At 37.7% G+C, this 22,070-nt stretch overlaps 1 protein-coding gene across 1 annotated transcript in view; it reads left to right on the top strand.

Moving 5' to 3' along the window:
- The window catches only part of TRHDE (thyrotropin releasing hormone degrading enzyme), a gene marked incomplete at its 5' end in the record, with an annotated part of 209,637 nt that extends 188,122 nt beyond the window's left edge, over window positions 1-21,515 (top strand). The window contains 4 exons of the mRNA XM_080363423.1: window positions 12,440-12,607; window positions 13,929-14,069; window positions 18,985-19,066; window positions 20,942-21,515. Coding sequence (XP_080219549.1) covers window positions 12,440-12,607; window positions 13,929-14,069; window positions 18,985-19,066; window positions 20,942-21,085 — 535 coding nt within the window. The 3' untranslated portion in view covers window positions 21,086-21,515. The remainder of the gene's footprint in view (window positions 1-12,439; window positions 12,608-13,928; window positions 14,070-18,984; window positions 19,067-20,941) is intronic.
- Between the last annotated feature and the right edge of the window lie 555 nt (window positions 21,516-22,070).

Here is a 22,070-nt window from a genome sequence, read left to right as displayed (position 1 = left end):
GTCTGTCTGTCTTTGTAATCTGTGAAAGTCCTTTACATGCATACCCAGTTGTGTAGGTACCTGAATGTCTTTTAAAACCAGCCATGAACTGAGCATGAGTGGAAATTGAATTCATGTATGACTTTGAAACTTCAAAAAAACCCTCAAAACTTTGACTATGCAACTGTGAGGGGGGTTCTTGTGTAAGATGATACCAGATATATTTACTATGAAATATATACCCCAGGGTTTTATATGACTTCTTATTGACAGCAGCAACAATCAGTATGAATCTGTTCAAAGAGATGGTTAAAGAGAGAGAATCATTTGAAACAATCTGCAGAAGTAATTTACTTAGATATTAATTTTCAAAATTAGTTTATCAAACCTAACACCATGTATTAGCATGCATAGCAGTGGATTATTCAGTGTTAAATAGCTGTCACCCTGCAAAGCTTTCTCCTACCCTTTGTCTTCAGGATTGAAGAAGGAGGCATCAGGGAAAAAAAAAAAAAGGGGAGGAGGGGGGGGAAAGGTTATTACTTTACTAACAATAGCAAGAAAAGAAAGGAATAAATTCAAGAAGCCATCTGAAGATTCATCTTGGCCTTTCTATGGGGCCATTCTTGGGAACATAATATTGTGGCTGTCAGCATATGACGAGTATTATGATAAAAGCATCACAGCAGGGCAGAGGAAGAGAATAGCTACTAAGTTTAAGCAGGGCATTTCTCCAAAGGGACTGCACACTTTTGAAAAATAGCTGCAACAAATAATGTAATTACAGAATACAGATTGACAGTCAGCTGATAAATAGGGGTACAACTTGCAAAGAAGACAGAGACATGCTTTATTTATTTCTTACGATTATAGGATTTGTTCAGTTACCCACCCCGGAATTTACCAGTTGCTATTCTCAGAGCAATCTCACATACTGAATGTAACCAACATATGAACTGACTGGTTTCATGTCTACTTAAATTGAAACAACGTTGCAAAAGCCACTAGTAATAGCAACTCGGTAGACAAAAAAATCAGCTTGTGTTTCACAGTAGCAACATTTTTGGAGGTCTATCAGTGTTTTCTCAGGAATGGCTGGGCTGGATTCCTGCTGTGTCGGAGGTGCTCCCTTGTCACCTTTGCTCAGTTTAAACCAACTCTGACTGAAAACTGAAAATCCAGCAGAGGCTATTTTCCCCACTTTTCCATCCAAAAAAATGATGATGATTCTACGTTAAGAATTTAATTAACATGATGTTTGAGTCATGCCTTTGCCTCTTTTAGCACTTCAGAGACAAAAGCCAGTTCATATGCAAAGGGCAAAGAGATAAGAGCAAGATACATACAGAGAGAGCATCCAACAGGTGCCATTTTGTATTCTTTCTTATCAGTCAAGTGTTTTGTTCAGTTTGATGCCCTTAACAGCTGTTTGTGAATTTGTGGCAAACAGCCACCTCAGAATCTATAGGAATCCCTCAGAGCATTTTCCTCACAAAGAAAGGGAAACTCATGCTGCTCATCTCTCTCCAGGCTTCTCTGACAACTCCTGGTGAGGAAAGCTGGTGACAAGTACAGAAAATATATGTATCCTTGCCTGTTCCACTTCTTATCAACAATGAGCAAAGTTGTATTTGCTGAAAACTACTCTAAAATTTCTTGTAGGTGCCCTTCCTTCTTCTGAAACAAAATGAAGACATTGACTGATGCATTGCAGAAAGCCTGATGTTGGTGGGTTTGCATAGTCAGAGTACAAAGGTGGAGTTCCAGAGAGCTAGAAGATATTTTTCCATACAATTATAATTTGACTATAAGAGTGAAAAATGAAGCTAATTTGCAACCTTTTCACCCATCCCTTGCCAAAAACCTTATTCTGGAAGATGAAGTGTTTTATACAATGAGCTAATTCACAAGAAGTGCATGTTGGAAAGAACACAAATTATTCAAAGCAGTAGACCCCAAAATGAGACTACGGAATTAGGCTTGTGTCCCAGGATTCTAATCAATACAAAATTAGAGTAGTATTAAATTAATATGTGGTATTAAATGCCGCATAAATGCACAGACAGTAAATTGTGTAAAGGAGGTTTTGATTGCCTGGCAGTAACTGCAGTCGAAGTTCGAATAAGTATAACAAAGAATGTGCAATTAATACCATAGAAATGCTAAAATTCATTGTAGAAATGCTAAAATTCATAACTTCTTAGCTGCATTTTTGATCTATGACCTTTTAGAAGTTCTTTTGAAATGTTTTTTTTCTGTTTTATTTGTAGCATTTAATTATGTACATTGTGTTGGGTAATAAACAAATACAGTAACATCTAACTCTGTTTTACCAGCATATGCCTACAGTTGCTGTGGTTTCTGGTAATTATATTTAGTCTGGTAGGTCCAGAAATTAATTACTATCTACTATTCACTGTAGGGGACTGAAATAATCATAATAATAAGTTACTGTTTGTACTTTGTAATTATATGTTCTTTACTGTGCAAATAATTTGTCACTGTTCACCAAGTAAAAGAATGGTCATTCATAGCACAAAGCCAGAGGTCCTTTATGTGTTTCCAGCACTATGTGAAAAAAGCCATTAGATTTACAACTTCAGATTTTCTTATGATATTAATAAAACCCCCATACTTGTGATCTGCAACATCAGCCTTCATGTATGAGAGTAAAAGTCGGCTGAGGGGCTCAAAGGCTTTCATTTTTTAAGTGACTTAGGTGTGGCAGTGCTTCATTTTTAAATGCTTGGCTCACAGGGCAAAATCAGAATCTTGGAGTTACACTTCCTACAAGGGAAACTGGGAACCTCTAAATGAGGTTGGTAGCAGCCGCTATGCTGAATGAAGAGCCTTTTAATATGAGAATGTGAATAAAAAGCGGACCCTCTTAGGGTCCAGCTCTATAGATAGAAAGATACTTACATCAAATGAATATGTAAGTGGAAATCATAGAGTTAGAGGTCCTTTCAAGAGATGCCTTTCAACAGTATCAGTAAATCAGGAAAAGGTCTGCTTCTTTTCTTTTCTTTTCAAACACATCTGGCAGAGGAGCTGCTCCTCAACCCTCTTTCAAACAGTAGTTCTGAGATTGTGGTAGAGCTTCAGTTTAGTACCTTAGCCCCACACCTGCCACATGCAGAAGACCACCCTGATCCCTTATCTGTGAGGTGTTTGGGACAGGATTAAGACACTGCAACGTGCTTTCCTCCTCTAGTTGAATCTCGACCACTGTGATTTGCTTCATTCGCAAGAGAAATAATATAGCTCTCCAACCTAAAGATGAGAGGGTTCATCTGAAGGAGGGAGGCTTGAGTACTCGAAATACCAGGATTACTTTGTATACAAGGGGCTTTAGATCGTATTGCTCACTGCCACAAAACATGATGCGATAACAAGGAAAATAGCTCTAAAAAGAAAGTTTGGCTCTACAAGCTAGCAAACCAAACACATAACATATAGAAGAGGCTATAAGGAGACATCTGGTTGTACTGGTCAAGGAATTGATATAATATTCTAAAACTTGCACTTGTTAAAAAAGATGTTACTATTTCTCTAAACTGAAAAGCTAAGATCATACTTCAGGATATGGCTTAATGTCTTTTCAGTCACTGAGTTGAAACCATTTTGCTTTTTATAAATGGCTGGTGGCTCCAGCATATTTTGCTTGAAAGTCCACATTGACTTCTGACTTGACAGTTGATATGAAGGCAAACATTTTCACTCTCTTTAGTTGGGATATATGCCACTCCTGTATTGGAGCAACGTAAACCCTTGAGACTTCCCTGTTGATGTTCAGAAGAATACAAACCTAGTAGAAAACATATAAACGCATTGAAATTTCCCTCGTAAGGTTACTGTGATTCAGTGAACAGCAGAATGCTGTACAGGAGAAGCTACTGTTGGCTGAAAATTAAGATGTTTGCTACTGCCTTCATTTAACAGAGCTCATCCCTGTGAAGCTCTTTCATGTGTGAAGAAATACATTATTCACACTCCTTAGATATAACAGCATTGTGGTTCAGCCTAAAAAATTAACAAAATTACCATATAATGCCTGCCTGGGCTTGAGAATCAGCCTTGTTAACCCCTTTAACCTTCACTGCCTGTCTATTCTGAAAGAAAAACATGTTTCTAAGAGGATTAGTATTTTCAGACTTTCTGCCTTGGATAGGCTGAGTAAACGTGTATTTCTGAGGTTCAGGAAAGAATGTGTGGAGAGCTGCAATCTGTAGAGTCCTGACAGGAGATATCATAACAACAGGTAACATGTGGATACACACTGTGATGGCTCAAAGCATAACTTATCCATAGACACAAGCATGTTTTTGCAAACCTCTCTGTGGGTGCAGGCGTGATTTTCTTCCAGCTACTGTTACCATCCATCAGCTACAGGTTGCCACGTACATATTTCTGCTGGCAAAGTAGGCTGTGGACGTGTGCTTGCTTGAGGCAAAGTTAGACAGGACATCGTGAACATGTGAGTATGTGAGAGAGCTGCTTTGAACTGAGACAGCTGGTTTTGCCTTCAGCAGAAAACAGAGCACTTGTATTCTGGTTCTGCTAGTAGAGCTGTGGTGATGCTGTTCTTTTGCTAATACGTGGCAGTGAGCAGTGGGAGATGACAGTATTGCATCAGACACAATTACATGCCAGTGTTTCTTTGAGATGCTGCTGGACCTGTTGGAAGGCCCCTAGCTAGTCATAGCCACTTCGGTTTGCTCTTCTTTTTTCCTTCTTTAGAAATGTTGCCATTGCTATTTATTTGATGGTGTCTTCTAAATGGAAACAAAGTACCTTAATTAATTGCAGTAAACTTATACTAAATGCATTTGATTGATCTGGATTCATATCACTTTGGGGTAATTTTAGGTTTAATGCACTTTTTACTATTATTCTTCTGTCACAAGCACTTTGATCAATTTTGTTTACCTGGAATACTGCCTTGCAGATATCATCAATTGGAAAAAAAAAAAAAGAACAATATTCTACCACATCAAACTTGTGTAAATTGAGGGTTGCATTCTGATGTCTGCAAATATACTGTTTCTTGTCCTTGCACCTGTTATACTGACCTTATGGATGATAACAATCTGCTAATCCTTGATCAACAGAGCTGAGCTCACTATGCTATTGAATAAGTAGAGCTAATGTTCAATATTTAGCTGCTTTCTATTTTTTTTTTTTTTCCATTCTGAATATACATTCCGTCTGCACTTTCTAACACAAGAGATAGGAAAGCACGGGTTTTCTTTTTTGTTTTTAAGGAAAACAATGCTAAGATGAATAGATGATGTTTGCAGTGGAGCACAGACTGCTGCACTGGATTAGATTGAAGTCCACATCCATTCTGTAGCCCATGGGTTAATGAAGTCCGCATTTGTCTGTCTTTGTGAATGAGGAGAAGCAGAGACTGCCAGATGATCCTGAATGCAAATCCATCTTGAATTTGGTCTGGTCTCTAGCCTTCCAGGTAGCTCTGAGATGTCTTGGGGTGCTGAGGTGGGGTCAGAGATCTCTGAAAAGAGAATATGCCATGAATTTTCACATTCAATCTGTGAGTTCAAAGTCAGAACACATCTTTGTGTCATTTTGCACTACAGATGAACCACTTTTGGTTACTAAAGAATGAAATCAGGATCTTGTATGATTGCATCTTAGTACTCAATTATCTCATTTAATATTTTTAAGTGTAATAATGTGGGTATGGGCTTTTCCAGTGACTTCTGTTTGCCATTTCAAAGACTTTAGTCACATTGCTATGACTGTTAGGAACACTAGTTAATTCTTTATCAGTCTTAAGAAATGTGCAAGTAATCAAGTACGATGACTTCCATCACATAATTTGAACAAAGACAGCAATAACCAACAAGCCTAATTTGAGAGCGCTAAATCTCCATACTTGTTTGTGCAGAATTTATATTTCCTTTGCAAGGAACAATGGATTAATGTCCGTCCACCTGCCTAAATTGGCAGTGTGCTTACTTGGATGGACTGTTAACTACTCGATGGAAATGCCGTTGGAAAAATAAATTGCACTGCAGGAGTGTACAGGAGACGGCAACATGTCTATGAATGAAACTATCCATGGATCTGAGGGAGTGATAAATAACAAATTAACAGTCATTAATTGAGATAATTTCAATGGTGTCTGGCTTGGCTTGCATGATAGAAAAGCAAATGTTTTTCCAGACAAAGCATTTCCTTCTCCTCTTACTTTATTTCTCTCTCTAATGACTTGAGATATGTAATTGTGGCCACACTAGTGCTACAGTCATGCAGCAACTTATAAATATATTGAAGTTTAACCACCTTAATTTTGTGGGAACATAGCCAATAGGTTAATAATTTTTGTTAGTTGCTTGGAAGAGGCACTGGCTTTTTTCATGGGTTTGATGCCCACCAGCTATTTTTGGAAATTATTAGCGGCAAACATAAAAAAATGGGAGTTATTTTAGTACTTTTGACACATGAATGTCTGGTAAATGTAAAACAATAAAATGGATCCCTTCTGTGTTCTCAACCCCTATAAATTTTAATTACTGAAAAATTTCAGGCATAGCTATTCATGCATTTTGAAATGTTACTGGAGCTTTGCCAGCTGACGTCAGCCACCAATGTTGCTGAAGTGATTTAAGTAATTAATAGGTTGTTACAACATTTGAGTAGAAACTTGCACTCAAGTCAATAAAAGTGTTTAAGGAGGAAGAAAACACTGTTGAGTGCATGAGTTAATCAAGGAGTTGGTGCTCTGAAAGACTATCTGGGGAGTACGTCTGAAAAGAGAGAGGATTTTGTCCTGTGAAAGACAAAACTGGGCTTTAGAAGGCAGCTTGTTCAGGTAGCATTTTTACCTCCTGAACTCTGTGTGTGATCACAATAAAATGATACTATATGTAGTGATTATGTCTTAGTAATTATTTTACAGTCCTTAGACATTAGATAGTTTTGTCTCAAATTTTTTCATTCAGGAATGATCTCTTCACAAGTCTGCAAAATGATTGAACAGAAAGGACCATATTTTTGTTGCAAAAACTGTGCTTAAAGGGCAAAACAAGACGTATCTATTTGCAGATCAGTCTCACGAAGAAGTGCTTAACTCACCACTCAGTCATTAAAATTAGTGTTGAAGAGCTTGAGTGTTCCAGTCGTGTGTTCAGTTGTGGGACATCTGTGGGACATCATTTGGTGGATGATAAATTCTCAGCCTGGCTCACTCAAAACCAAGTGATACTTGATGCTTGGAAGCACAGGACTGGGACTGAGAAGACCTGGCATCTGTTCATAGCTTTGCCACAGACACCCTGAGTAGCCACACCCTTGGTTAATCCTTGGGACTGGTCTTAAAAAATAAACTTTGTGCAGTGTTGTTCCTTATAGCAGAATCTTTATTACAGATCCACCAACAGAGTACCAATACGTCATTGTTATTTCTTATCTGAACCTCACAACTTATTAAACAAGACTATAAATATAATCATCAAGAAAAACAGGCTTAGGTTAAATGTTAAATAGTTTAAAAAATAAAGAATAATGTTTCTGATTAATTTTCTTTGTCAAATAATACCCTAAATGATATTGAAATTTGTCACTTAATCAAAGAACTGTCTAAACTGTGTGCAATTACATTTTAAAAAATTAGAACACAATTTGCCCAGAAGATAAATAATTATGGTCCAATTTTATAAGTGTATCTCCAATTGTTAGAACGTACTTTAAATAGGAGCAAGTATGTACCAATTAATTATAACTTAGAAGATTATTCTTAGCTCATTGTAGAGCTTTATTATTCACTCTTGAAAAAAAAAAAAAAATCCCTGTAAAGGCACAGCACGATTTTAATTAATTTTTTCTAACTGTTTCATTTTTAACTTTTTTCCCAAAGTGTTTAATTTTTAAACATGAGCTCTGCTAGCTACATATTTCATTCTCACCATTGTATCTCTTAAGCAAGAAAAAGAAAGTTAAATAAATTGGATCAGTATTCAAATAAAAGCCATTTAAAGTGATGCTTTCAAAAATTAATCTTTATCTTTATTCTTCTGAAGTATCCATCAATCATATTAACTCTTTAAAAATGAGAGCAGCCTTGAAGGCCCAGATGAGTTTTACTATAACAAAGGGATATGTTTCGCAGTGTTACTACCTAAATAGTACTGAAACAATGGTAATTTTATCCACTTGATTCAGTTAATACAGGGGGCAAACATTCCACATGCTGATCTATTGCCCTGAAACTGCAATTTTAGAGCAACATTCTCCATGAAGGTATAAAATTAAAAAATCTGTAGACTAGAGAGATTTCACATGTTTAGATAACAATGAAATACAGGCCCATATTGACTGGAGGAGAGAGAAAGCAGAAATCCCCACAAACTGGGAAAATTCAATTAGAGGGCTCTCTGTTGAGACAGTAGTAAAAAAGAAATTACTTGGGCCGTATTCTCATTTTCATAAACTATTTCCATTTCCGCAAGAAGAACCCGTTTACAGTCCTGATTACAAGCCTCTAACAGGAGTAACTTGTAGCTTTTTATACCTGTAAGTTTTGTAGTTTCTGGAGGTAAGCCTTTGGAAATTGGTATTTGTTTTGATGTCATGGTTTGTAGGGTCTGATTATTTTCATGTTAGCCAAGTGACTTAGCTTATAGAGACCTAAAACCTTTCCTGGTTGGCTGATATTGAGTAGTTCTGCTGCAATACTGCAAGTATGCTATTACTGATTTGGTGGCAATAGAGTTGTCATAGCAAGAAGCCTGATGAGATCTGGGCTGTAGGCATGGGATCAGTGCCACCACTTGTCTTAAACCTCCTTCCTTCCCAGAAGATGCAAATGATGCCGTGGTTACTGACTGCACTGCTGCTAAAATTTCTGCTGTTGGCTCTTTGAATGTAGAAGATGGAGTAGCTGGGGAAACCCATTGAATTTCTATGTTTTACTGTAAATTTAAAAAATGTAAACTTCACGATTGAGAAATGCTGAACTTTCTGGGGTTAGACATCTACTTCTAGGTACCTCTGCTGCTGACTATACTACCTAAACACAGAGTGGCAGTCCTTTCAGCATACAGTTCCTACCTAAATTAATGAGGCAATCAACTAAAAAAGAATTACCTTTTCCAGGTGCCTTGTAGTTCCTTAGAGCATCTGTTGGCTGAGTTGTATCTCCTGCAGTAAACCAAAGATAATATTTCTGCCAGCAAAGCTCAGAAAGAACTACATGTGCTTCTAAATAAAATTATTAAGTGTTTGTGTGTCAAGACATAAAGTCCTTCCTTCATTGAAAAAAGGCCTGACTGGGTTCAGTTCATCTTCATATTCAGATACCATATGATAGCACAGATTTCAGGCAACAGGTTGGATTGTGTGGTCCCATGGTCAGGACTGCATCTCTTAGTCTTTTTGATTTAGCCTGTGTTCTTATGGGTGCTGTCAGTGTATTAAATCCCAAATTAAAAGCGGAAAAAGACATAAGGTGGTAAGGAGGTTCTACTTTAAGGACAAATAACCTGGTGTATCATGAAATCAAGACACAATGATAATTAATATCAATTTCATGTTGTATACAGTGTATGTGTATATGGCTATGTATTCATGTTACTGTCAGTGCTGACCCAAAGTTGTGAGAGAGTTGCAGTTATTTAGAGAACTTTAAGTCTCATTCTTAATTAATATAAGCCAACTGAAAGGCAATACTTAACTATCTGCTCCATTAATTTTACTATGTTTTGATTTCTTGTGTTTAAATATGTAGTCTTAATTTTCTGTAATAGACTCAATTATATGCAGTTTCCTTTGGATGCACTTTTTGAAAAAAAGGTTAAATGGGGAAAAAATAAACTATTGGTATTCATTAATGTTTGAAATATTATAACAAGGGCTTAATGATAGACTTTCAAGGAAGAAGTACAAATTCCATTACAGTGAAATGGAAATCGAGGACTAGCTCACATGGATAATTCTGTAAATGTCAACCAAACTCACATTTTACTAATGTGTTAACTCAATATCTGAAAATCAAAACTCAGTAGTATGGAAAGGCTGGTGAAAGTGATATAATAACTTTCTTCTTCACTGCCCATGTATGTTTAAACACTATTTATTTTAGTGGATCTGGTCAGCTTTAAGCATTTTTTGTTTTCCTTGGTCGGGGCATAGCAGTTCTATAGGCACAACAGAAGCAGTTGCGTAAACCATATTTAAACCAAAACCTACTGATCCTGGGTAACTCTGAAGAGAGTTACTAACTTTTTTTTCAGTGCAAGCCAAGCTTTTTAGGACATTTGAATGCTGAAGGGAAAAAAAAAAAAAAGGTAGTAGGAAGCATCAAGGGGGAAGAACTGTGAACCCTGCATCTATGTGTTGGTGACATGGAGGAATTGCTTGAGCTACGTGGTCATAACCACAGCAATTCTGATTCAGGACAGGCATGTTCACATGCACTGATTTGGTGGTGGGAGGAGGAGAAACAATAAGATCTTGAACCATGCCAAGATCTGCACTGTCTCACCAATTTTCCCTGGTTAGAAAGAAGGAGTTCAGGGCAGAGATGAGATGTTGAACCTCTGACTTTGCTTTACGAGGCAATATTGCTGGTGTTTACTGCACATAGTTAAAAGTTTCATATTCCTAGCATCTTTAAAATGGATTACATTTCTCTTGCCTGGACTTTCAGTTTTGCTTTGGAGAGTTTACTCCTGAATAAATGTCTGGGTTTCTCTGCATCAAATGCAAAATACCTCAGCTTTAGTCAAGACAGCCCTTTGTGGGTCTCTTAGCATGGGACTCTGCTAAAAATTCTCCAAGCAGCAGTGGTATTCTGAGCCATGTCAGCTCAGCAGAAGCAAAATTAATGTGACTGTCTGCATCTAAACCTGCAGATACACCTTCTGAGCTGATGGCAACACTCACCAGCGAACACGAATAAAGCTTCAACCTCAAGGCTTTTTTACTACTCAGGAAAAGCATAACAGAAAAGAGTAGGCATTAATTCCTCGAAGTTCTTGAGCTGGTAGGAGGAGTAGTGTACTTTCCCACCAGTTTTTCTTTAATTTAGCTACTTACTCCTTTCATTCTTTTTCTCAAGAAACCATCATGGCTGTTGGGACCAGCTAACCTCATAGAGGCAAGAAGAGCTTTTAACTCTTCGCAGAGATGGATGTATGGTTTCTGAAGTACTGAAGAGGAACCAAAACTTTTAAATGCTGAAATGCCACACTGGTTTCATTTTCAGGGACTCAGACATGGCCAAAGAGATTAGATGGTTTTCTTACAAAAACATTCAGCACTGAGCCTGACAATAGACAAATTCAGTGGAAGGAAGATTTTTTTTCTGGAGAATGAAAAGATGAGATGAAAAGAACCTGTTTCATTCTTGACTGGGATAACACTGTCTATAGTGTAAGACTTTGGTACAAGTCTTAGAATAAAATCATGATGTAACCTTTTCTTTTGGTGTTGACTTTATATCAAATTTTACAAAGACCATTTCATTATTTGTCCCACTGTATTACTGCCGAAACAGTAAGGTCTTGGCATAGGAAGGTCTGGGGGTGTTTCAGCCCAACTGGCAAATTGTGTTTTGGTATAATTTTCACCAACAAAAAAAGGCCAGTCCTGCAAATCAGAAATGTATTCCTCTGAGAAACATCTATCTTTGTCTGCAGGAATGCCCTTTAGCTCACAAATGTTTCAGCTTCTTTGCTTGTATAGGAAATGTAAGCAGGGTAGAAAATCAAAGCCCAGTTGAGATCTTTTTAGAAGAAAATGGTACATATGCACATCCTATACTAGGTCTGAATTTGGCATCAAAAAGCTTTCATTTAACCATAATCTGAGTTTATACCTAATCACAGTTCACAACTATTGTATGGCATAGCTGGTTTTGTACCATTATTAATATGCTGAAAAAATAAACAGATCTTTCTATTTTCTTCACTGCTGAAAACACCATTTTTAAGTAGCATAATCTCAGCACATCCTTCTTTACTTGTATGTTACTATATGAAGATGGAACACTTTACGGCACAAGCAAGTAGAAGTTTCTGACTGATCAGCTCTCCTTCTAAAATCTCAGTACTAAGGACAAGAAGAGGAGATTTGGCTCAGAGCCCAGCAACAGAGTGATAAGACCCTGTGCTAATTTGGAAAGCTTATGTTACCTGTCCTGCAGGTTATGTGGCACATTATGTGCTGATGAGCTGGATGACCATAATTTATAGGCTCCTGACAATGTGACAGTGTTATGAAAAGAACGGCAAGCATGTGTTACTCATTAGAAAATCCATTAGGATGTCCTGGAAGATTTTGGTGGCACTAACGAGATGCAAATGTACTTTTCCAAAGCAAGATTACTGTTGCACTTTAATTCTGGAGTCTCATCAATGTAGTGATGTTCCTCCTTTGTTGCCAGTATCAGAAGACTGCTTGTTTACAACAATGCTATTACTGATTTCTTTTGCAGAATCCCACTCAATGTGAGAGACATTGTCTACTGTACAGGAGTTTCACTGATGGATGAAGATGTCTGGGAGTTCATTTGGATGAAATTTCATTCTACCACAGCAGTGTCTGAGAAGAAAATATTATTAGAAGCCTTAACTTGCAGTGATGACAGAAACTTGCTCAACAGGTACAAAAATATTAAATATATCTATCTGACTGCTACCAGTAGTCACTTCAACATTTATGGATTATCATTTGAGTTTTGGAATAAATGAAAGAACTTCACTTTGTTTAAACTGTTATGATTTTGCATCAATGCATATGAAAATTGACATGCAGGTCTTTTGACCTGCAAATTTTCCTGTGTTCATTGGAAATGTTTGAAATCCTATAATAATTAATATTATTTTTTGTTAGCATATCCTTAATGTATCGACCTGTCTGATCTTACTGATTTCATAAAAATGCACATGTAAACTTCCACTCGGCTTTAGTGAAATCCTTTTACATTGAGATTTTTCTGATTCATAAATGTGTCTATGTGTCTGGTCTTTGGAATAATAGAAATAAACCAGTAAACTCACTTAAAGACTTAAACAAGCCATTTGACAGTGTTACAGAATCACAGAATCACAGAATGTTAGGGATTGGAAGGGATCTCAAAAGATCATCTAGTCCAATCCCCCTGCCGGAGCAGGAACACTTAGGTGAGGCTACACAGGAAGGTGTCCAGGTGGGTTTTGAATGTTTCCAGAGAACAAGACTCCACAACCCCCCTGAGCAGCCTGTTCCAGTGTTCTGTTACCTTTACTGAGAAGAAGTGTCTTCTCAAATTTAAGTGGAACTTCTTGTGTTCCAGCTTGAACCCATTACCCCTTGTCCTACCATTGGTTGTCACTGAGAAGAGCCTGGCTCCATCCTCATGACATTCACCCTTTATATATTTGTAAACATTAATAAGGTCACCCCTCAGTCTCCTCCAAACTAAAGAGACCCAGCTCCCTCAGCCTTTCCTCACATGGGAGATGCTCCACTCCCTTAATCATCTTTGTTGCCCTGCGCTGGACTCTCTCCAGCAGTTCCCTGTCTTTCTTGAACTGAGGGGCCCAGAACTGGACACAATATTCCAGATGTGGTCTCACCAGGTCAGAGTAGAGGGGGAGGAGAACCTCTCTCAACCTACTAACCACCCCCTTCTAATACACCCCAGGATGCCATTGGCCTTCCTGGCCACAAGAGCACAGTGCTGGCTCATGGTCATCCTGCTGTCCACCCAGGACCCCCAGTCCCCTTTCCGCTACACTCCTCTCTAATAGGTCATTCCCCAACTTATACTGGAACCTGGGGTGTTCCTACCCAGATGCAAGACTCTACACTTTCCCTTGTTATATTTCACTAATTTTCCCAACCTCCCCCTTTTTTTTTTTCCTGATACTTTTCTGATGTGCTGGTTTTAGACTATGTGTTGGTGAAACTAAATAGGATTTTTTTCTTGTTTTTCCCAATAGACTTCTGAATTTGTCTCTCAACTCAGAAGTTGTCCTGGATCAGGATGCTATTGATGTGATAATCCACGTAGCTCGAAATCCACATGGAAGGGATCTTGCTTGGAAGTTTTTCAGAGAAAAATGGAAAATATTAAATGCTAGGTAAAGATAAAAAGTCCAAATTTATTTTCATTTTCTTATTTTACTGTAATTCATATAAGTATTGTAGATGTATGCATTCATTTAAGCTCCTGAATCTAGTCCGTTATCTTTTAATCCATAAATAGGGATGTCTCTAAATAGGAAATATATACATATGAGTCATAAATGCATTTATTCATGGATTATCACACACATGCATAGAAACATTTATCTCTTAGCGATCATCTGTATATATATCTATTACTGTATTGTGTCTGCACTTATGATAATGAATTCTATCTATATGTCAAGTGCTGCAGTTCTACTTTTACATAGACAAAAAAGCAGCAGTTCCCAAAGGAATTTTGCTGAGAAATTATCTTTTCAAGAACATTATTTCAACTGTGGAAAAAACCCACCAAACCCTTTTTGAAACATTTCCGTTTTCAAAAGGATGCTAATAGAGTGTCATCCCCTTTCCTTCCACTCTGTGTTTCAGGTGAGTTACAAGTAATAGAGGAACAACATTTTGAATTAAAAATAGATGAACAGGAAGGAGACAGTGTTGTTCCTTATATCTGCTTCTCTTTCTCTTTGAACAAGTGCTACATGCTCCTACTCAGAAGCCCAGTCAACATTTTAAAATCCTTTTTGATGAAGATTTTGATATTAATTCAAGGAGTGAGAAATTTCTTTAGATCTTTAGGGACAGCCTGAGGGTCTGAAGGATTTCACAGCAGCTCATCTGATACTGACAGATTAGAAGGGACCACAACACATATGAAATGCAAGTTCTTATAGGCAGGTGTCCAAGAACTTCAGATACCCCATGCCAGGCCACTCCTTTGGTGTTGGCAGAAAAAGTATTGGGGTTCTGTTCCATTCTGGACTTCTGAGGAGCCATCTAGCATACCACAGAATATTCAAAATGGTTTTTTTAAGATGCTGTATTTAAGCAACTAAATCCTAGTGCCCAATGAATACAGGTGAAAACTTACTGTAGGTTTCACAGCATCAAAAGAAGATTCAAAGAAACTCAGAGACTGTGCAACTTTCCTAAAGATTCAAAAAGTTCTTCATGCTGTTTTGGATAACACTTTATAGTATAGTGGGATTTTAGAAGAACTTCAGCTGAGAAAATAGTTTTGAGCTGGAATTGGTTTTGGAAGTTCATATTGCAGGAGCATACTTTTTGAAATCTTTAAGAGTGCTGAGGAGTTTAAAAATTAAGAATCCTCTGCTTCTGTTATGATTATTCCAGGAACTGGACTTCTACACAGAAAGTGGATGGCAGACCCATTACTGTTTAGCAACCCAGTACAGTTAGTTATGCTCTGGATAGCAAATAATTTTTCAGGTTCCTTCAGAGATTTTTACAGAGTTTTGGTATAAATCTGTCAAAATGTGTATTGCTGCAAACACATATGCAGAAAGTTATGTCTTGCCTTAGGAAATACATTCATCTGAAAAACTAGCTAATACCTGTAATTTTAGAAATGGACAGTAGCAAACTATGCCACATGTCTTTTTTTTTTTCTTTTTTTTTTTGGGGGGGGGGAGTAATTTTAAATAGCTTAACTTCACTTAAAATTTGAATTTTATTTATCTCATTTGCTTGGAATGCATCACTGTGTTATCCGAGTTCCTAATAACCAGCAAGACCTCGTGAGAAACCTGTTATTGTCCTTTTTTAATGAGAAAATAGCAGAGAGTCTCTCTCTTTGCCCAGCACTGACTTTATGTTATCTACAGGCAGTTTGGTCTCCAAACAAAAGCCAGAGCCACCAATAGGATTGTTGAAATTGGATTTTTCTGAAAGGGACATCCAGTTGAGTTTTTATCGAACACCAAAAGATTAAATGCAGTTGAATGAAATAATTCATGCAACCTATGTGTATGTGATCTATATTCAAAATAACTGTTTGTAATTATAGATTAAAACCTTTTAAGAGAGACTTTGAGTGGGTGGAATTAGTCTAACACCTTGAACCTTAATGTTCAGTGAAAGACTGACATGATAGAATGCAAAACTAGGCTTCTGATTTGAGCTTGCCAACACTAGTACATTTTTTAAATACAAGTTTTATTGCCGAATTATAGTTCAAGTGTACTCTGTCCCAAGGCACATTTTTCTGCAATTATAATTTATTATTTAATTTTATTTAAAATTAAAATACTTTGCACGAAACCTTAATTTAATAAAGAGATATCTCAATGGTATTTTCCATTAGATTTACTATAAAAGGTGTTGACATTTGAGATAGTAATATGAAATAGCTGAGGGTGATTAAATTATACTATAACACTGTTTCTTCAGACTTTAAAACACAGCATGTCAAAAGTTAGAATGCCAACAAAATATTGTTATTCCTTTAGATTTTTAAAGTATGCTTGTATTGACATTGTCCAGAAGATATTGATAGTGTAAAAAGTCTTCAAAATCGCTTATATCCCATTTACAAAGGTGACTTAGAAATTAAGGTGCCTAAGAGGTCTTTTGGAAGAAATCCATGTGACTAAGACTGCTAAAATTCTGAAAAAGATAAGTGAAAATACTATGCTTAAATTCCTGTTACCTGAGCACCTTCACTCCTAACTCATTTTCAATGTGTATGCACATGTGTGTCTGTTTGTGGAAATATAATCCAAGAGCTGCCTAGAAGAATTCCTTCATTCTCAAGTGCTGAATCATTTTCAGAATTTGGGAATTTAACAGTATTTGGGAAGCCAATTTTATCTGTCCAAAGTAAATGGACTATGCTGCCTCTAAAGATGAGTCCTCACAATTGCAAAGCCTGTACAAATGTGAGGCCCTAGAGGTTCATGTCCCCAGAAGGAGCAGGTGGAGTGCCCAGGAATCCAAGATGTTTCCAGGGAGCTCAGGAATTTAAGGTCCTTGTTCTGCAATGTTGTCTTTCCTGTGAAAGGTGGAAAGGCTGATACTTGCAAGATGACACACTTTTTCTACTTATTCTTATGTTTCACACCTGCAAAATACTATTTTGGGAGGTGGCTTGTCTAGAATTTTTGCAGCAGGGCCCATTTTGAAATTGCTGTTAGTGGCTGAATTTTTACCAAGTATGCATAATGGGCAGTAATCAGCACAGGTATTCAGGAAGGCATCATCTTCGATGGAAGGAATTCTGCTACTTCTTGTTTGCACTCTACAGTACAGACTGCAAGAAAAATAAAATCCCTGCAGCTGTTCTTATGAGGTTGCTTCTGTAAAGTGGATCGGTAACCTTGTCAAAAGACCCCATCAAGAGGAGCTTCCAGTTTTCCAAGCAGTCAATTATGAGGCTAAGATGAGACTGTAATAATAAAGGGCTTTGATAGAAAGCCTAAACGTGCTTAAAGGACCATGAAATCCATACTTCCCATAGGAGGTGTTTGCCTCTGAATTTCTGTATATGTCAGTGTGACTGAAGTTTTAGGAAAAGAGATGTACTTGCTGAAATATCCATGAATAATTCAGTTATTAGTGGTCAGGGAGCAGGGTTTTTGATACCTGTAGCTTTGTTTCCCCTCGCACAAGCTCAAGGTAGCAACACAACAGAGTGTACACCTTCCCTAAGACAGAACCTTCTCCGAGAAAACCCAGTTCTCCTCCCACTCCCTCTTTCTATCCCTCTCCTTTTCTCTTGCCTTCTCCCTTTTGAAAGGACTGTGCCTTACAGTACCTAAGCATTTAAGGGTAATTAATTTAGGATTAATAGAAGCAGAACAGAAAGCTGTGACTGTGCTAGTTCATTTCACTTTGAATTTTGAATTCCTCTTCTAAGTCAGTTTGTAAAAGCAGGGTATGAACTGAATTGTTCCCCCAGATAAACTTAATTGCAATGAAGTCTATTAGTATTACTTACACATGTCTGACAGGAGAGCTGGATTCCCTATCTTAAAAACAGTCATGTTCAGATTAGCTAGATACTGCTTTAGACGTATGTGCAGATAAAGATAAGGATACCTATTTGTCAAGTGCCTTTTTCGTATGCTGAATGACATCTCACTTGAACAAAAGCATTACTTTTGGTTTCCAGTAGAATTATATTCTTCATGCTAGAGACTTTGGGAAAAAAAAAAGAAAAAAAGAAAAAAAAACCCTCAAACTGTTCGAACATGGAATGCAAAACTTCAGGAGTAGTTTGGTTAATCGTGTAAGTGATGTAGATGCTGTACTTGGGGGATTGAAAAAAAAAAACTTGTGGAAAAGCAAGTGGAACAGCAGGATTTGAATGACCAGTTTCAAAGCAACTACCTGCAGAAGGTCATTGCTCCCTGCTGCTGAATATCCTACCCTTTAAATATTCCTTGCCCATGCTTTCACATTTTCATTCCAGGTTGTTTCTTTGAAGATGCTACATCATGGCCCAGGGGATTATTTTAGCAGTATTATTTTCTATCAGTATTATTTATTTTAATTATCAGGTACTGGAACAAGAACATTTGATTCAGTTCACTTATTGTGAGGCTGTTTGTAATGTAGATGAGGTGGATGAATACAAAATACAAAGAAGGCTGCAGCACTTCAAAAAGTCTATTTTAATGGTACAGCTAGAGGAGTTCCTCAGAATACTTCTCCATAGTTGCTGCTCTGCTCTTTCTTTGGTGCCTGTATTTTTAGCTGCTTGATGTCATTACATGGAAAGCTGTTTCATTAGGCGTGAGGTGGTGGTGTGGTTTGGTCTTCTCATCCTCTGGACCTCTCATCTACAGCTGTGGTTAAGCCCATTCTGCTTAGTAGCAGACTAAAAGGCAACTACTGAAATCTCAGCCTAGAAGAAGGTCTCAGTCCAGTGTCTGGCTCCAGTGCTATTCTCTTGGATTCCTCAGAATCAGTCCCATGTCTTCTCCCTAGCTTACAGAAGACTGCTTTCTAATTTTCGACTGGCCTAGCACTTGCACTAACTCTCTGTGCATCTTCTTTTTGACCTTGCAGGTATGGAGAAGCCTTATTTATGAATTCAAAGCTTATCAGTGGGGTCACAGAATTCCTCAATACCGAAGAAGAACTAAGAGAGGTAATTTTTAAATTAGTCTCAGCATGTGAGGCTGTATCTTTTCTAAGCGGAGAGCAGAGCAGGAGGAATAAGGTGTCTTTTGTCCAGGAAGTCTGGTTGCTCAGCTGGAGTCACAGGCCCATGCTGCAGCTGGGTGACATGAGGATGAGGAGGAGGTTGCAAAGGCACCTATGCGTAGAGGTGGTGTCGGGAGGTGGGAAGTGCAGGAACTTCTCTGTGCTTGGCTGGATATGTAGGTTTGTTTTTTGTCTCTTGACTATTGGTTTAGAAGCTAAACGTGAGAGGTCTCTATCCATGTTAGTTTATGCTGCAGAGGACAGCCCTAGAAAAGCTAGAAAGTAGAAGCTGTCAGTGCCTTCTCTGTTTTTCTTTTGCGTACAGTATTTCCATGTGAGAAAAGCTGTTAACCTTATATTCTGTCCAAGTGACACCACAATAATTTGTTCTAAATGCTAAGTACTTCTTATTTAGATTGCAAAGATTTCTCATTTTAACTTAACACCTGCCCTGACTGAGGTAGTTGTGTGGTTGTGTTATGCTTGGCTTAGCAGCTGCTTGACATTACTGCAAATGGATCAAATTATTCTTCGGCAGCATAATCACCATTAATTGAACTCTGATTGTGCTATGATATTTTCTGTCCAACCATTTGTCTGCACTGAAGTCTAGTGGCCTCAGGAATTTAAGGAAGAGCTGCAGCTGGTTTTCTCAAATCTACCCAGGTGGGAAGGGCAGTGCTGGCCAGATTTGCATATCTACCCTGCACAAGGAGGCTCTCTGTACTCTTAGTTTCTACCTCCATGATAGTGTTGGTGGGCTGGCTGTTCATACATCTAAAAGAAACTGGCCTTGTAAATATTTTAGTATAAAAAGTACAGAGATCAGATAAAGTCTGATTTTGATAGTTTCCAGGTCCCTTCCATGCTTTTAGCTATGATGGGAATGAGACAGCTGCAGGATCAGCCTTTGCAGTTCTAAGCCCATGTAAAAAGAGATTCTGTTGGAAGTTAGATTTAAATAAACAAGGTGAATTTGCTCTCACCAAGAAGCAAAAGTTAACTAGTTATGACTAAGTGTGGCTAAACCCACCTAATTTTAGGGAAGTTGACATAACCAGCAACATACTGCGCAAATCAACCTTGCAGTTCTCATTTAAAAAGAACAGTAATTCAAAGCAAACCAGTGTCATCAGCTATAATAATCCAGGTAACAGTGCTATAACTTGAGTATTTGGAATAACAGAGCAGGGGTCTTTTCAGTCTGCTGAGAAAAGATCAAAGATTTCTCATAATGGAAGGAATCTGTTTGAGGCATTCAAAGATTGTCAAATGAGTGCCCACTTGCCATTTTGCCATTCTCTTCACACTGAAGCCATCCCTTTTCTTTTCTATAAAAACCAAACTGTACTACATCATCAAAAGTGTTCCAAATATTGAAATAAAATAAATTCATTATGAATATTGATAAAACGAGAGGGCATCAGGCTACCTTCTGCTGATACTTGCATATAAACCCAAATTAGAAGCATTTTCAGTGCTCCCAGTGCTCCTTCTTAGGTAGAAATAAAAGTTTAGAGTAGCCCAGCTATTTGCACATTGCATCAGCTGGGCTGCAGGAGAGAAGGAGGAAATTATATTAATGGGATCCGGCAGTGACACATCAGTATCTTCCAGTGCAATGTAAAGCAATTGCATCACATAAAATTGACAGTCTCCTGTCTTATTACATTTCCTATTAAAACTTTCTACACGCCACTACATTTACTTCAACAGTGATCGTGGAGGTTGGCCCTAAATGCTGAACTTGTTTGTGTGCACTGGAAAAATTTACTTTATTTAGTTCCTGCAAATTTAACCTTTTAACTTGTATTTCCAGCTAAAGAACTTCATAAAAACTTACGAAGGGGGAGCTGCTACCTCTTTCTCCCGTGCCGTGGAAACAGTGGAAGCCAATGTACGGTGGCAAAGGCTTTATAAGGAAGAACTATTCCAGTGGCTAAGAAAATCCTTGACACACTGATCTGTCTTTCCAGCCAACTATTTAACGTGAAACTCTGCAAGAGGAAGAGGAGACATTTTAAAAGAGTTTAACATTAAAATCATGAAGACAAGGTCAGATTGATGAAGACAAGATCAGATTGCAGGAAGAAGGGGTTTTTTCCTTTTTTTTTAATTTATTTTTTTATTGTGGGATATTTTTTACACCAGGCTCTTGTGAAATTGTCAAGAAGCTTTTCAGAAGAGAAAATCAAGAATGCTTGTGAAATCCAGTCCTCAATGTACACAATCAAACATGATATTAAGTGGTGCATGTAAATGTTGAAGAGAAACAAACAAACAAAACCTTCAGAGACTATTTTGTGCATGCTTGTACCCTTCCTGCCTGTATCCTAGCATGCTTATGTATAACAGCCACATTTTGTATGTGAGTTCAGTTGCATCAAAGGTGGGCATTATACAAAGCACAAAGACTATCTATGACAATCAGTGTTACAATGAACAAAAGAAGGAAAAAGAAATGCAGAAGGCTTCCAACTTGGGGCGGTATGAGATGTAAAGTCACCTTTCCCACTAGCTGCCAATTAGTCTATCACTCAGATTGTCTCTTAATGATTACAAAGATGCCAGATCATTTTTTTGAGTTGCAAGTTGTTGTATCTGCAGATTCTGTATTCCCCTATTTAAATAAGCAGCTTACAGAGAGAGAGAGGAGAGAGAGAAAAGGGGAGTGAGAGAGAGAAAATGAGAATGAGAGAAAAGGACATTATCCGTGCAGTATAATTATACAGATTTATTCACTGCTGATCAGTGGAACAGTGTAGTTTTAGCTGTGAACGTATGCAGTGTTGGAGGGGAGCTCTGCACTGATTGCACAGAACCACATCTTCTCATCAGTTTTACAAGCCAGTAGTATCCATTATGGGTCACCCAACCTGTGCAGCAGTAAGTTATGCAGCTTATAATGCAAAAAAATTTATAAATAAACATAATATTCAAATAGAAAT

This window comes from Nesoenas mayeri (assembly GCF_963082525.1).
Source record: "Nesoenas mayeri genome assembly, chromosome: 1".
Classification (NCBI taxonomy): Eukaryota; Metazoa; Chordata; class Aves; order Columbiformes; family Columbidae; genus Nesoenas; species Nesoenas mayeri.
Note: the sequence above shows the minus strand (reverse complement) of the source record. Positions and strands in the feature narration are given on the sequence as shown.